At 41.3% G+C, this 17,529-nt stretch overlaps 1 protein-coding gene across 2 annotated transcripts in view; it reads right to left on the bottom strand.

Moving 5' to 3' along the window:
- LOC306930643 (carbohydrate sulfotransferase 15-like) overlaps positions 1 to 16,928 on the bottom strand; it is a 30,531-nt gene extending 13,603 nt beyond the window's left edge. The window contains exons 1-5 of one of the 2 annotated variants that reach the window (XM_079511709.1): positions 16,757 to 16,928; positions 12,912 to 13,024; positions 2,828 to 3,409; positions 2,323 to 2,662; positions 53 to 196 (exon numbers count right to left, since the gene is read on the bottom strand). In XM_079511709.1, coding sequence (XP_079367835.1) covers positions 53 to 196; positions 2,323 to 2,662; positions 2,828 to 3,202 — 859 coding nt within the window. In that variant the 5' untranslated portion in view covers positions 3,203 to 3,409; positions 12,912 to 13,024; positions 16,757 to 16,928. The remainder of the gene's footprint in view (positions 1 to 52; positions 197 to 2,322; positions 2,663 to 2,827; positions 3,410 to 12,911; positions 13,025 to 16,756) is intronic. The other variant, XM_079511710.1, reaches the window with a different exon arrangement.
- Between the last annotated feature and the right edge of the window lie 601 nt (positions 16,929 to 17,529).

Genomic DNA, 17,529 nt, shown 5'->3' with positions numbered 1-17,529 from the left:
CACACACACACACACGGCTGTGTCAGTAAGGTTGTCCTTCACGTGTGTTTACCTGTGATGAGCTGGAGCTTGCTATGGTCTCCAGATGAATTTCCTACCAGGCCTTCCTCAATGCGATAGGCTGCCAAGTCAAATAAGTCCAGGTAATCTTCCACAGGAAAACGCCCCTGGAAGCCATCTTTAAAACGGATATACCCTAAATCACAAAGACAAGGAAAGCAAAATCACCCTCTCGATTACTTACCGCTTCAATCATTCACAATTTCACCTCGTTAAAAAAAAGAGAAACTCAAAGTTCCAAATTGTACATTGATGAGCCTCCGTCTAACAGTTTTAGTTTGTTTAAAGGACAACTTTAGTTTTTTTCAACCAAGGTTCATGTTTTAGGTTGTTATTAGAGAAACTAAAAGGTGAGTGTTAATTTTCTTTCATTTGCTGCTTTCTTTCGTTTTAGGGATTTTAGCAGTTTTTGACAGGGGGGCGGGGGCATGTGAGCATGGGGCTAAATATATAAGTATTTATTTTACAACATTTTATGGCGATTTATTTTTTTATTATTTACTATAGTCCTACTAGACCCCAAGAAATTACATCTGGCCACAAAGGATCTATTGAATGTGTCAAACTGACATATTGAGCCTATACACACAGTATAAGCCTTCCCCCAGTAGGCTACCTTCACATTCAGTAGATCTTGTGATCTTCTGTGGCCAGATGTAATTTCCTGGCGTTTATTAGGACTATAGTAAACCATAAAAAAATAAATCACCATAAAATTGTGTAAAAAAATACATATTTAGCCCCATGCTCGAATGCCCCCGCCCCCCTGTCAAAAACAGCTAAAATCCCTAAAACGAAAGAAAGCAGCAAATGAAAGAAAATGTACACTCATCTTTTACTTTATCTAATAACAACCTAAAACATGAACCTTGGTTGAAAAAAACTAAAGTTGTCCTTTAACCTGAATCAAAATGTTTGGCCAAGAGGGTGTGGGTAGCTGCCTGGCAATAACATGAACAATAATTCTATCCGGTACTTTGATCATGTCTACATGTCTACCGCCTACTGTAGATGGTAGAAATTGCAATCAGTGCCATGTGTGTCGGTAGGCAAAGGAACTGGCAACAGCGCTGGCTCTGAAAACCACTACATTTGTAGATTCACATTTCACAGCAGCACTAGAAGTACAAGAGGTCTTGGTCCTCTCCACCACCCACGCAGCATACCAAAATTCTTAACCGCTTGCAGGCTTAAGAATATATCCACAGAGATAAAGACTTGATTTTCACGATACAGGAGTGCTCATTATATAATATTTCTGCTTGGATTGTATTACTATACCAAGATATTGGGCCCTATTTTCGTCAGTGCTAAACCCCTTAATCCTTAAACTTCTTTGACTTTTTTTTTTTACTATTTTGAAAAACACTAAATTGTTCAACTAGCCGATCTACATCAACACGTTGTGAGCTTGTAGATCAGCTATTTGAACTATTCAAAAATGTTTTTTAAAAGAAAATAGTAAGAAAAAGAGAAAAAATAGGTCCTGCACTTATAGAGCAGCAGTTTACTTCAATGTGACAACGTCAGGTATCTGTCACTCAACTGAAATAAACTGCTGTGAAGACAGTGTGCGCGACCTCTTTTTTCTCATGATTCGCATTCGTTTGCTGGCTCCGATGCACCTGTCCTTGTAGGGCTTTTCTCTACAAAAGAAAATAGTAAAAAGGCAAAAACGTTTAGGTATAAGATAAGTGGTTTAGCACTGATGAAAATGGAGCCCATTATGTCCATAAACTTTATTTTATAAAACTATTCTGCGATGATGTGTTTGTAAACAGCTGTCCTGTGTACTCTAGCAATGTTATTTGGAGCCTACAGCATATGAACAACAAATAACGAGTCAGGTATTTATTAGTATGTGCAAATGCACATGATGAATAAACGTAATTGGTTCAGAATTTTTGATTGGTTGGATCAGATTGCACATTTCTCTGGATTCCTGTCACCTTCTCTTCCGCTCTTAAGGTGGCCTTACACTAGCCGATAATCGGGCATTTTTGACGCTCGGGGGGTGCCCGACCGCTCAAAGCGCGATCCGGATCGGCCCGATCAACAAGAATGTTTGATATTTGCTCTGCCCCGCTCCGATTATCCTGTAGTGTAGTGTGTGGTGCTATCAGATCGGCTAGTGTAAGGCCACCTTTATTTGACTTTTTTTTATGGTAAACCAAAAAGCAATGACAGAATATTATGACAGAATAGTTCCTCAGATAATATTTTTGCCATAAACTGAGTCAACAAAGATGAAAAATGGCTAACCAAACCGTTTCCGGGTCCACCAGTGTGGCTCTTTCATCGTGTTGAACTTGACCTCCGGATGCAGCTGCAGTCTGTGAAAGACGTCAGTCGTGCCACATTTGGGCTGGCCGATAATATAGAAGTAGGGCAAGCAACGCAGACGATACTGTTTACCCTCTCTGTGGTACAAGTGTCCCTGGAAGTTAGTTTTGAGAGAGTCACAGACGGTCTTGAAGCTCTTGGAGCGAAGTGTGAAGCGGTTCCGCCTGTATGGATCCACGTTAACTTCCCCAGAGAATTCCTCGAGCCAACAAGGGCTCTTGACATTGGGCAGAAACCGGCGAGGTATCGCCGAGAACAGCTGTAAAGTGGGGAGATAGGAAACAGACCACTTGTCATGGAACCTTTGCACATATGTAAACACTTTAAAATAATTATCTCTTTAAAAATGAATATATTTCATGTATGAGTATTTATTAAGAGGACAAACAGGAGTCATACTGTCTATTTCCCTGCACAGACTTACTTGGGAGTCTGATGCAATTACCTCCCTCTCATCAGGCACCTTCCTGGGCATATATTCAAGTTTTGACTCAATGATCTCCGCCAGCAGTCTAATGTCTATCTCATTCTTTTCGGAGGGGAGTTCAGACACCGCAGTACTTGTTGGGACGACCACGGGCCTAAGCTGAAAGGGTGAAGGCGGGAGCGGCAGTCCCTTCCTGTCCCAGGTCAAGATGTAGGAAGCCATGATTAGGAAGGTCAGTGTCAAACCTAACAGAAAGCTGACCACTTTGACCTTTGTTAAGGCTGTAGCACTCGGCCCCTGATGAACAACGGAGGCCATACTTGCTGTGCGTTTGGAGACAGCCCCCATACTTAGAGTCTGACATACTGACATGGGGTCAGGGTAGACATGTAGAAGATGGAATGGGAAACTCAGCGGGGAGTCCGGTCTCAGGAAGCAGATCAATGGCTCCTCTACGGAAGACTTGTGTCACATGTGGGGAAATACTAAAGCCCTTGTAGGTCCAGATGTCATAATATGCACGCTGTCGTTTATCTCCATCGCTGCCATCTTGTGGTTCCGTGTTCTCAGTAGGTCTTCCTGTGAAATCAAATACATATATTAAATGGCATTAAAAACAGTTGTTAAAGCACAAGGCGTGGCCATTTATTTTGTGCTATCTGCGAGATTCGTTTGAGGTGAATCTCACATTGGTTTGTTATTCTTAAACAAGGGTATTTGAGGCCACTTTGTTCCACTTGTGAGGCAATATGGTGAGTGAATAACCAAAAGTGTGCAAGGCTCACAGAGTGTGAGGCCCTGCTTCATGGAAATCCCTTGCTTTGCCATGGGCGCTATAGCAATAGCACACATAAAGGCGAGCTCTACTAAGAGTCTTTCAAGGACAGCATAATAGTTAGTCTGTAATTCAAAACTAAAAACACAGAGTCACTCTTGGTGAGCTAAAGCCCCGTAGAGGGTTGTGGGTTTTTTTTTTTTACCTGAAAATATACATTTCCAGATGAAGGGTTTGGACTTGGTGCCAAGTATGTATTGATACAGGTGGACGAGCAGTATGGCAAGTGGATGTGTTTTCCCCCCTATCCACCATGTGGATATACGAAACCAGAGATGATTATTTCTAGAGCTGTGCTCTGATGAATTCCAGACACTGAACTGTAAAAAAAATCTTTAAGGCACTTTGGGCGGGAACCTCTTTTGGTGTTTTAAACATTATTATGTTATAATTTAGCTATTGAAAAATAGCAGATCTACAAGCTCATAGCGCGCCACGAGTGGCGCACTATGAGCTTGTAGGTCTGCTATTTTTGAAAAATGGTGAAAATGTGGCCCAAATGTTTGAATATATTCTTTCAGAGCGAACGTTTTCAAGTCAAATCTTTGCTTCTGGGGGGCGTCCCTGGAACAACATATTTTCAGATAGTGGTCGGCAGCCAATTACATATGATATTGGGGGTCCTTGAAATGAAATAGTTTGAGCACCACTGACATAGAAACATAGGTTTTTCAAAAAAAAACTGTCATGTTTTAGAAAACATTATTTTGTAGAATCGAACTTAGGTCTAAATGGATTAAGGCACTTTCCACACACCTCCTTAACCGGTATCACATTTCTCTTCCGTACCTTTTTTTTTTTTCCTAAGCTTGTTCAAAGAATTAATAACAATCCCTCTGGACCCTGAAATGAAACTCAATTGCTGTGACAAGTACCAATAGGGCCTGTTAAATTGAAGCCACAAGATAATGTTGTCCATTTGAATTATTTATTATGTATAATTTCTACAATGTATAAGCAGTGTACAGTCATGTGGTAACCTGCTTAGTGTGTAGAGTTAGGGTCCCTTAAAATGTATAAATAAAACTGTATAATAATAATAATTATAATGACTTATCTCTTTTGAAATGAAAAATCACACTAGTGTGAAGTGAGGGGCGCTCTTAATCATCATACATCATCATATATCACATTCTGTGCTGAGCCAAATCAAATCATCACAAAAGCCATTCCGGCCAATCACTTTTAGAGTTTTCACTTTTCTGCCTTCAGTTTTGTCTTCAATATGTACTTTGCTAGTTTGCTCAGCCAATCAAATCATCGCTATGGGGTGATCAGCCAATTACAATGTTTTTTGTGTTCACACAAACCGGGAAAGCTGGGCATAGGAGGGGCTAGCGCCCTTGTGTCAAACTTTTTTGGCTTTTTTGGTTGTTTCTTTTTACTATTTTTAAAAACATTTTAAAATAGTTCAAATAGCTGATCTACGAACTCACAAAGTGTCCATGTGAGCTCAATGAGGGCCCGGGTAGGCCCTTTATACCAGACTTTTGAGTTATTGAATACTTCATTAGCAGTTTGCAGGAAAAAAGCACAGGAAATACAGTTAATACAATACAGGAAATACAAGGTCTGCTAAGAGGATTTAAACCCAAGAAAGCCTATGACTTGATTTCATTGGGGTCCTTTTGTATTCAATTCATCGAAATTGCTGCCCGGGACCAATGCAAGCAAGTCGGGAACAATACATCTCTCTCTCTCTCTCTCTCTCTCTCTCTTTTTAATTCAACTTACTGCATGTCTTGCAACATTTCAATGCAGGTAGACACCATTCTCTGGCTTCTGACACTACTATATCTACCCATAGAAAGAATGGCTGCTCATGACCAAAATCCCAAATTGTTGGAGACATCAGTGAGGGATGGGAGAGGACAAACTGTGTGAGCCAAGGGTAAAGTCATAGAAAAGGAGCAGAAAGACAGAAAAGATGAGAAAATAGGGTGAGAGAAAGTAACTTTAGAGGACCTCCTTGGACTATGATTGATTGGTGGTATGAGTAAACAAAAGATTCAGATTGACTTCATCACATTCCAAATAAAAATGTGGATAAATTAATATACAGTATAATTATTATTGTTGGTACTGCGGTTGTGATCTGATACGCTGCTCAGACGTCATTTCATCCAGGGTTGTTTTTCTAGTGAGTTGGGAAAGAATGGTTTAACCCATTTTGACCTGAGATCAGATTCTAAAAATGTCTTCTACATCCTGACAGTTTTCTGAAAAAGCTATGTTTCTATGTCAGTCGTTCTTCGGTTTTTCAAAATAGAAGATCTACAAGCTCATAGCGCGCCACTCGGTGGCGCGCTATGAGCTTGTAGATCTGCTATTTTTCAATAGCTAAAGCATAACATAATGCTAACACCAAAAGGGGTTCCCGCCCAAAATGGGTTTAAGTAAACGAATGCTGACTTCAGGGGAGCCCCGATGGCCGACTGGTTGGGGTGCGTACCACTTGGGCTCTGATGGCTGACAAGCGAGTCTCCGGTTTGATTCCTGGGTGTGCGGAAGCAGAAACATTGTATCTCCATATTTCAACTTTTTATGTTATTTCGGTAAATGAATGCCCTTCTTCGTCATGCGAGAGTATGGTGTACTGTACAAGCTCACACCGTGTAGCGGTGACACACGTGTGAGCTCCTAGATCTGCTATTTTCACTACTTCTTTTTTAAATAATAATGAAAGAATCACACCTGTGTGAACTGAGTGGTGCAACTCCCCTCTCCCCCTGCCCCCCTCTCTCTTTCTCTCTCTCTCTCTCTCTCTCTCTCTCTCTCATCTCTCTCTCTCTCTCTCTCTCTCTCTCATATTAGCAGGCAACAGTGCAGCACTATCTCTCTCTCTCTGTTTCTGGCACGACAGTGCCACTTTTGCCCCTACTGGTACTCATAGTCAAACACACATAGGTTAACACGAGTCACATATGTTAACACGGACATTGCTGTTCCTTGGAGTGGTTGCACCACTCAAAAAGGAAACGTTTTGGACATGCAAGGTTTCAACCCGACAGGGGAAGCGGTTTAAGTGGTTAAAAGATGTTACAGTAAGACGTATTGGGAGTATGAATCAGTGTGTAGGAGGATGGCGGTGCATGGAGAGGTTATGTAAACTGGTGAAGCACGTGGAATGGAATCCCCCATTTTTCTCTGTAGGCTCAGAGGAATCTCACAGGGGGACATTCGACACGGAGGCAAATGGCAATGCGCTTGCAACATACCGGCGCTTTCGGGCAGAAAACGTGCATGTTCAAAACCATTGCTTTTCAAGAAATGGAAAAAACAGAACCACATGTTCCACTTGATCCATTGTCGTTATCGTTTAGATGAGCAAGCTCTTCTTATTTGGTTTAATATGTATGAAACCCACAGAAAGGTTTAACCACTTTCACTTTCAAAAGCTTTCAAAACATTTTCAAAAGTATTGAAAATTGCTGAGCTTGTTAGATCTGCTATTTAGTTTTCTATGTGACTCTTGTACAACATATTAGGGCGTTCGTTTGCGAAACATTATGAAATATGGACAGACAAGGTTTCTAACCGGTGGCAACGATATTCACATAGTTAGTTCACCACCTACAGTACTTATCCAAGCGTTTATTCACAGATTTATTTTACCATATTACACACATTTTTAGTGGTTTCAAAATGTGAAGGTTGTTGCAATCAGTGTGAAACTCTGCATCTCAAAGAGGATTCCTTGCAGTCGCCTGCATTATTCATTAAAGTTTGTGGTGTTAAATTGGGTGCATGTTACGCAATTACATGCTATGTAAACATACATGCTCATTGACACCAACAGCAATTCGCTCTCTATCTTGGTCTCTCTCTGACACAGACACACGCACACATAGAAGCATGCAAGGAAACACGCATGCGCACACGCACACGCACACACTCACACTCACACACACACACCCTTTCACTGTCATATTCCCTTTGTCTTTACCTCTCTGGCATGCACACAGTACACACACACACACACACACATGCACGCATGCACACAGTACACACACACCCACAGTGAAACAAATTACTATCCATACTGGTACTGTATGTGATGCACACATCAAGCGTCCATATGCAAAACATGCTCTCATTGGGGATTCAGACCTCTGTCTAATGCAGAGACCCGATCAACTGTGAAACCTGAGCGTGAAATTGGTTCCACAAAAATGTGAAGAATGTCTTCAGAGGACGCGTATAAGAGAATGAACACTAATGAATTATGGGGGGAAGAGGAACAGGACTGAATTTTGATTGTCTGTCTGTCTGTCTGTCTGGTAGGACTGACAGCAATAGTAACAGAGGATATGTTGTAATGGAGATTGCAAAATATCGTCTAGTCTAGGGCGGAAGATATTGATTCCGATATTGTGATGGTTGATTAGATATCATCTGGGATTTTGCATATTGTTATATATCGTGATATGACAAACGTGTTGTCTTTTCTTGATTTTAACCATTTTGGGCCCTATCTTGCGCCACCCTTACCCCTTATTCCTAAACGTATTTGCCATTTTTTACTATTTTAAAAAACATTTTAAAATAGTTCAACTAGCCAATCTACATCGACACGTTGTGAGCTTGTAAATCGGCTATTTGAACTATTTTGAAAGGTTTTTAAAAATAGTAAAAAATCACAAATAAGTTTAGGATAAGGGGTGGCCTTTGTGTCTTATTTCATACTTTCAGAAATGGTCAAACTGGCGTTTCTGGGGTGAACATTTGGCGAAAAAGCATAGCGTTTCTGACTGCAATAGTAGCAGAGGATATGTTGTAACGGTCATTACATTATCCTCTCGTGTCCTCAGTTTCAGTCAGTTGCATCCTGCAACACTCAGCCCTTAGATAAGTTTTAATCACAGAGATTAAAATTTTGCATTTTGCATCCAAAAACGCAGTTTATAGTTAAGGGGACGCAATAAAACAACGTCCTCTGCATCCACGGGATGCACTACTGTACTACTGTACTGTTTTTTATTCTAGTTTATTTAGCTTTAGTCATAATAAACATTTCTTCTTCTGTTTTCTACATGAATATAACCACATTATAACGATATCAAATGAAATGGGAGTTAAATGCTGCGATTTGTAAAAATGGCAAAATATGACTCCTATATAACGTCGTTGAAGTGGGACTCATAAAATGTCCCTGGGACTCATCTAAAAGAACATCCCTGCATCCCCGGAACTCATTACATTGAAAACCTATTTACATCACTGAATCACATCTTCATATTAATGTCTTCATAAACATATGCCGGCTCTGTACTGTACACCAGTGTGAACAGCTCTTGGCAGAGTCCCAGAATCCCAAGTGCATGAGCAGAGGGGTCCGTTTGGTAAACCCCCATGGATGGGGGAGATGGGGACGACGTCATGTGAAGAGACACTAAGCAGGAGAACGTTTCTCAACAGGGGAGAAAAAAGATCATAAGTAATCTGAAGGACAACACTCAACAACCAGTTATATGGGAAGGTATTCAGCCTGAGGGCTTCTCCCCCGTTACGGTACTTTACACGGAGACATTTTTGATGAAATCTTGGCAGGATATGCTAATGCTCCCCGAGAACTCAAAGTTCTCAGGAAGCAGGATCCATCCATCTCATATCGCTGCCGGATTTGATTTCCATTCCATTCCATCCGCTATAGCTTGCATTTCATCCCCTTTGCCGAGACGGAGGACAAACCCCGGGATCGTTTGAGCTTTCCCGAGTCTGTCAGAAGGGAATGAATGATGGATGGACTACATCAGAACCTGATTCCAGAGTCCATTCAGCAATCTCCCTACTGGAGCGATCGTGACAGTTGGAACTCGGAAACAAATCAGGAATATGCTTGACGCGTTCACTCTCTTCTGAGAGAGTGTTCCAACGGTGGAGTCTGTCTTCATCAGGTCACCACAGTCCACCTTTGGGGAGCAGATGGGGAGCAGATGTGGTCCTCAACTGAACTGTGTGTGTGTGTGTGTGTGTGTGTGTGTGTGTGTGTGTGTGTGTGTGTGTGTGTGTGTGTGTGTGTGTGTGTGTGTGTGTGTGTGTGTGTGTGTGTGTGTGTGTGTGTGTGTGTGTGTGTGTGTGTGTGTGCGCGCGCTCACATCTGTGTGTCTGAGTCTTACTGTGCGCATTAAGCGTGTGCATACCTACGTATGTGTCTGTGTATGTTTTGCAACTTTGCATGCTGTTCCTGTCAAGGGTCATGTCAGCGCTTTAAAACCACCATAACAAGCAGACTGAAGGTGAAACATTCTGCTTCTGTTTAACAGCTGAATGTTGAGCCAAGACGAAAGGTGGTGGCAGGGTCCGGGTGCAACATGGGTGGGCAGCGGCCGGCCACACAGGGGCACAATGATAAAATAACGCTACGGTGGACATGGTATTTACACATATATTTGTTCAGTATAGAGCGTCGCAGTCCCGCCCCCCTACCATGGACCAGGAAATGATTCTCCATTCATTTTCCTCATCGACATTTCAGAAAGTATTTATTTAAAGACGTTTACGCCGCGGACAAAGCCAACTCGAGTCGTGACAAATCATGACAACAAACACAATTTTTGGGCCGAACAAATAATTAGAAAGAAGAAAAAAATGGCAGGTTACAACACTTTTTTTGTTGTTTTTAAATAAATACTTTTTGAAATGTCTATGGGAAAAAGGCATTGGGATTCATTTCCTGGTCCATGGTAGGGGGCGGGACTGCGATGCTCTATCTATACTGTACCATTCATTACAACCATATATTAGAGAGTAGCAGTCCCGCCCCCTTTCAGAACGACGAAATGATTCCCCATTCATTTTCCCCATAGGCTTTTCAAAAAGTATTTATTCAAAGACGTTTACGCCACGGACAAAACCAACTCGGATCGTGACGACAAAGAAAATGTTTTGGGCATCAAATAATCAGAAAGAAGAAGGCAGGGTACGACACTTTGTTTTGTTTTTCTTCTTACCAATGATTTGATCGGCCCAAAACATTGTGATTATTGTCATTGTCTGATCGTGATTTGTCACAAGCCGAATTGGCTTCGTCCACGGTGTAAACGTCTTTAACCCATTTTGGGCGGGAACCCCTTTTGGTGTTTTAAACATTGTTATAATTTAGCTATTGAAGAATAGCAGATCTACAAGCTCGTAGCGCGCCACCGAGTGGCGCGCTACGAGCTTGTAGATCTGCTATTTTTGAAAAACCCGTGAAAATATTTTTTCAGAAAACTGGAGGATTAAATTTTGAGGTCAGGCCGAAATGGGTTAAATAAATACTTTTTGAAAAGCCTATGGGGAAAATTAATGGGGAATCATTTTCTGGGCCACTCATCGTTCTGAAAGCTGGTGGGACTGCGACGCTCTGTACACTATACAGTATACAGAATAAACATGTCTTCTCTTGTCATGATGGGACGGAGTGGATATTAACAATAGGGATTGTACTGTGTGGAAATGTGCTTGGAGGATAGAGTTGTTTTTTGATTTATTGATATACTGTTAATAATAATAAAATGCCTCGCCCTTGACAGTGCACTACTGTACTGGTTTAAATATAATCAACAGCAAGGGTGAGACCTGACCAACTTTAACCAAAGGATGAAAACTAATGTTTGTTTACTCTGTTTAAAACTATAGTTTCACTGGCCAGTCATCTCAGTTAGCAAAACAATGCAAAAAGAATTACTCAGATTGTGCTGCATACCAGTCCAGCACACAGTGAGATGGGATGTTTATGTTTTTTAAATAGCACCCCTAGTGAATGACCTAAAATGGCAATAATACTGAATGGCTGACTCATTCTTCTGGAAGAGAAAGAAATCATTTTTGGAACAGTCAATTCAATCTGAGCAGGGGAGTCTTTCTGTCTGGTCACTTGCTGCTTATCGATTAAGACAAATCAATGGCTCCAATACACAAACGGCTACAACAAAGCTTTGGTTGGTAACATCAGCTTGGTCCTTACTCTCTTGGTGTGTCTGAAACGTGTAGTTTCTTGAACTGAAACCAGTATGTTTGGCTGTGGATTATGTTAAAGCGCTTGGAGACACAACTTGTCAGTGCAACTTATTTGATATACTATGTGATGAACTGTGAAGCTTGTTTGCACACAAGTCCCTATGCAGTACATGTAGCTACTGGCTTGCTATTTCTGTTTACTCATGAACGCCAGGGGTTCCTCACATGAGTGATATAGGCATTTAAACCATTTAAGCCTGACGTCGAAATAATTTAAAAAAAGTATTCTGAAAGAATATATATTCAAAGATTTGTGCCGCATTTTTACGATTTTTCAAAAATAGCAGACCTACAAACTCGAGCTTGTAGATATGCTATTTTTCAATAGCTAAAGTATTACATAATGCTTAGTTAAAACACCAAAAGGAGTTCCCGCCCAAAATGGGTTAAAAGGAATAAAACCTGCAATGAAGTCACTAACTACTGTAATGTGCGGTGAGATTTATAAAGGCTAAATGTGCATTTGTGGTGAGAGTTTTTAGGGTAAGTCACAGCTTTGTGATTATAACTATAAATATGGTTAATGTCAGGCATACCAATACTAATCCTGTTTTCCCTTTACGTTGAGCAATGCTTAATGCACTTCAATAGGATGTAGCACACCCTGGCTTTTCCTGAGGGCACAGGTTCACATAAACATGCCCACAAAGCAAATCAAAAGTGATCATAGCCAGGTATGTTATGAAAGGGACTTCCCGGTTTAAAGACATTATTTGAGTTGAAATCATGAGAACAGGGTAGCGAGCTTACTGATGTATATTCTATCACATGGATAACATCATCATAGTTTAACCACTTAGGACTATATACTTTGTTGTATTAAATATCTACAAGCTTACAATGCGTCGCATTGGAACATTTTGAAAAGATTTTCAAGATTTTCACCTATAATAGGGACACCAGGTTGAAAGTGGTTAAATGTAACACATGAAAACATGTGTTTTGCACCTGGCTGCAAAGTGTTAGATAAGATGTCATTGTGATGCTTTCTGCGACTCAATGACTCAAGTATGAGTCAGTATGTGTATAAATAAATGTATTGCTGTCTAGGCCCTACACAGTGTAGGGAAAATAAATAGCTTTCACTAATTCACATAATTCAGAGTGCACCTTAAAACTGAACTGTCACCACTTTTTTAATAGCCCAGCAATTAATAAAGTATTAGGCCTATGAGTAATGGTACTATATGACACATGATGAAATATTGGAGCGTTATGATTTATGAATGCACCATGACTCACATTGTACATCGACGGTCTGGTCTTCATGAGTACGGTATAAACTGCGTCCACTTTGAGTGGAAATTCGGTGATTTGTCATCATCCCAGGCAGGCTGACCGTTTTCTCTGCGTATCTGTTGCAACAGAAACAAACCAAAACAAATTAGCATCGTTCCGTCCTCTCCTCCCACGTCCCAAATGTTCTATGTTACAGAATCCCTTTCTTTCCTGCAGTGGTGGACCCCCAGAGTCTAAACAATCTGATACAGCATAACTCTCTCTCTCTCTCAACCCTCTCTCCCCCCACCCGTGCTCCAACTCACTCTCTCCCTCTCTCTCTCTCTCTCTCTCTCGACCCTCTCGCACTCTCCCCCCACCCGTGCTCCAACTCACTCTCTCCCTCTCCATCTCTCTCATACTTTTAACATTACCTAAGCCTACCTAATGTAATGCCAAGAGAAGCACAGCTTTGGCGTCTAAGCAGCTCCAGACATTTCGTTCAGCAAACTCGGGGGCAACCCTCTAAAACCCACTTCCTGTCTGCCAGGAAAATCCCCAGGGCTGGGTGCAGGCCTGCTTGAGGTCGGGTCTGGGTGTGTACAAGGTTCGGGGAGTAGGGATCGGTCCCCACAATTTACATCCTCAAGCAAACACCTACACATTAAAAGAAACACATGCCGTGACCATATTCACACAGCAGCTGGTCACACTCGGGGGGGTAAACTATGATGACGTAAGAATATGTTCAATTAGAGTCTTCAGCTCCTCTGTCATAGTGCTCTCCCTTTTGCCTCCAATACACAATGAACATAAACATCACACAACTCCCCAGCGCCCGGTTATTTCGATTGCTCTAATATGTCAAGAGTACTTCAGAAGCTGGCCAGCGCAAGTCCACAAGGGATGGGGTTGATCTAAAGGTCATCTCTATACCTGTCAAGAAAGACACCAGGCCCACCAGGCCCCCTAAACAAGCCAGCGGGGGGAGGGAGGGAGGGAAGGCGGGCAGGAACAGGAAGGAAATGTCAAACGGAAACACGGGCGCAGTGCCGCGTGATTTCTTTCTACGTCCGAGCATAGACATGGTAACGCCCCGCCTGCCTCTGATTGGCCTACCGACACTGCCCGTCTTGCCTGTCCTCCGAGATGCAAGGCTACTCCGTGGTGGGAAATAATACAAGTACAAGAGAATGGCAACACGCGACAGTAACTTGTAACTTACATTTTTGTAGAAGAGGCAAACTAATATTGTTTGTACCGTTTGCTTTGATTGAATAATTGATTGAACAACTATGAATTGATTTGGCTGTGTTCTAAATTAAAGTGTTAGTGTTGATTATCGTGTATTAAGCTAATTATATTAAACTAATACTAAAAAGATCAAGGGAAAAGAGACCTTTTTACAGTACAATAATGTTTCAAGTTTACACATGTATACAAATAAACAGGCCAACGGCATAAGCCATATTAGTTTGCCTCTTCTACAAAAATAAAAGTTACTGTCGCGCGTGCCAAGCTGTCATTCTCTTGTATTATAGGCAGGCGGGGCGTTACCACCATGTCTATGCTCGGACGTAGAAATAAATCACGCCTGGTATGTCAACATACCAGGTGGTACTGACCACCTGGTATGTCGACATACCAGGTGTACCTGGTATGTCGACATACCAGGTGTACCTGGTATGTTGACATACCAGGTGTACCTGGTATGTTGACATACCAGGTACACGTCAGCCCTGAGTTCAGTCTGAACCACCTGATGCTGAGTTGGGGGGCATCTTAGAGTTGAATTCCTAAATAATCTGAATAAACCCATTTTGGGCGGGAACCCCTTTTGGTGTTAGCATTATGTTATGGTTTAGCTATTGAAAAATAGCAGATCTACAAGCTCATAGCGCGCCACCGAGTGGCGCGCTACGAGCTTGTAGGTCTGCTATTTTTGAAAAATCGAAGAACGACTGACATAGAAACATAGCTTTTTCAGTTAACTGTCAGGATGTAGAAGACATTTTTAGAATCTGATCTCAGGTCAAAATGGGATAACATAACACCAACTGACAGAATGAATACAGACCGCTTTGTGAGGCTAATAATATCACAATAAACGGAACAATAAACAGCGTTCAGGGCTTGTATACATGTGTTTATGTTTATAGTGGACTTTATCTTCGCTACATAAAACAGATCCTGGTTGTGGTTCCATCTCTGGTGGTGGGCCAAGAAAGTGTCTGTTACCCCCCCACTCCCCAAGGGAATGACACTGAGATATTCTGCAGCTGTTCAGCGAGGGAGAAATGTCTTGCTCCAAGGTTAGTTTACACTACAGAGTCTTGTCAAAGTGACCACAGCATGACCACACATTGACAGGAGGAGGCAGATACATTTTGCCTACAAAATACAATTATTTGAATTCATTGTCTTCAACCAAGCCAAGAGGCAAATAAAGTTTTCACTCCCATGTCTGTGCTCAGCTAAATCTCAGACACAGCTGAGCTGGACCGATCGGTGGAACTATCAACGTTTGCATGTACACCTCCAATAGGCCAGGGGTTCTCAACGTTTTTGGCCGGGGACCCCTGGAAATGCTTTGGCAATGTCTCGGGACCCCCGCCCTGCCCCCTCCCGACCCCCAATATAAATTGACTGCTACAATAACCTTAAACCATTTTGGGCGGGAACCCCTTTTGGTGTTTTAAGCATTGTTATAATTTAGCTATTGAAAAATAGCAGATCTACAAGCTCATAGCGCGCCACCGAGTGGCGCGCTACGAGCTTGTAGGTCTGCTATTTTTGAAAAATCGTGAAAATAAAATTTTAAAAATAATCTTTTTTTTTTTTTTTGAAAATAATTTGGGGACCCCCTAAAATAATTTGGCGACCCCCCGAGGGGTCGCGACCCACGGGTTGAGAACCCTGCAATAGGCCATGGTAGACACTCCACTCCGAATGTTTCAAAATCTGCTTCATGGTGGCACTATACAGTATGAGGCCACTTTACTTTACTTTACTGGCCATTAACTCTTGAACCTTAGGTCAAATGCTTCTTTACAGATGTTTCTCTTCCTTTTTTTCCTTCTTCTCCCTTTCTGAATAACAACAAAAATAAATGATGGAGCTTGCTCTTTTACCTAAAATTTCAGGTATTAAGCTTTAAAGTGCAACTAAAGACTAATTAGTGCAACCTGTCTGTCAGCCTGCTACAAATAGAGCTAGACTGTTGTTAATATGCCATTTTCAAAAGAAGCAAAACAATAATTTTACCACATATTCCCATTGAAACTAATTTGCATTTTGGATCAAACTTATTCCTATTTTTATTTTATTTTTCTTGTTTTAAAAGACTAATTGATACACGTGGGTTTTATTTTGAAGCCCGCGACCAAAAGTCCCACGACCACATGCACACCATTTGTTACGGGAGCTGAGAAAGGAGTCCAGTTAATACAGAGTAATCAGGAACTGATGTGATTATGTCGTTCGATAATGATGATAACTTAACGAGTAGCCTAATCTGTTATATTAGAGTAAATGTTTGGGCTTCTCTTGAAGTCTATAGCCTATACCTGATCCTATATGAAGCTTTATTATAATAAACCACAGAATAAATTATTGGCCCGACCGTAACGCCGTCTGTGAATTCCTTTTTGATACAATAATGGAGAGTGGCAATTGTTTATGCATTGATTATGTAAAATTAGGTTATAACAACATTGTAGGTAATAACTTTAAAACAAAAAACTAACAAACACAAATCTGTCAAAACAAGATCCGCGGAATCACAGTGTTGCTAAATGCATTCTCCCCGTCATTGTTTTTCTAAATTAACTATTTTGCTCATCAGTTCAAGTCAAGATTAGGCTACTCACGTTGAACTTTAGCCGCTTCTTCAGTCCACTCCAGACTCCACTAAATCGAGATGGCCAGTGTTCTTGGGTGAAGATAAATTCGAGTAAGTGACGACCTCATGATGAGAAACGTATATGATTACATAACAGATTCCGCCGATGAATTATGTTATCCAGACCTGCAGTTTCTGGATGTTGCTGCCGGAGAGTGTGGTTTCCCCATCATCGCGGCGCGTGTGAGTGATTCTCATGGTCGGCGCGGCACGATACTTCACTTCATGGGAGAGAAGGGAGTGGGCGTGATGGCTTTTAGTTGAGCGCATGCCATGCACTGATGCAAGCTTCAGAGTTTTTTTAAGTAACGAGTAATAGGTAATATATTATTTTTTATATTATTTTGATTACCTTTTCCAACACTGTGTAGCCTATTGATACTAAACATAATTGATGAATGAATGAATTGATATTGTGATATTGCTAATTGTAGCCTACACAAGTAAAACATAATTATTTCTTCCACACTTTCTGTACATCAAGCTTTGTTTAGCCATACAGTGAAAAGTGAAATGTACAGCTGCATAATTATTGTCTCTCTGGAGACAATCAAGTTTGAAAGCTTCTTTTCCCCCCCCTTTTTTTGTTTTGTTTTCAAAACTCAACTATTTGAATCACAAATATATTATCTAAACCGTTTTTAATGTTTGTTCCATTAAACTGTGATTTTTCAGTATGTGAACCAGGGTAGCTGTACAGTGGGTGTCCGCACTGTCTGGTAAACAGAAGGTCACTGGTTC

Source organism: Electrona antarctica, assembly GCF_951216825.1.
Source record: "Electrona antarctica genome assembly, chromosome: 10".
Classification (NCBI taxonomy): Eukaryota; Metazoa; Chordata; class Actinopteri; order Myctophiformes; family Myctophidae; genus Electrona; species Electrona antarctica.
This window is presented reverse-complemented; position numbering and strand designations above follow the sequence as displayed.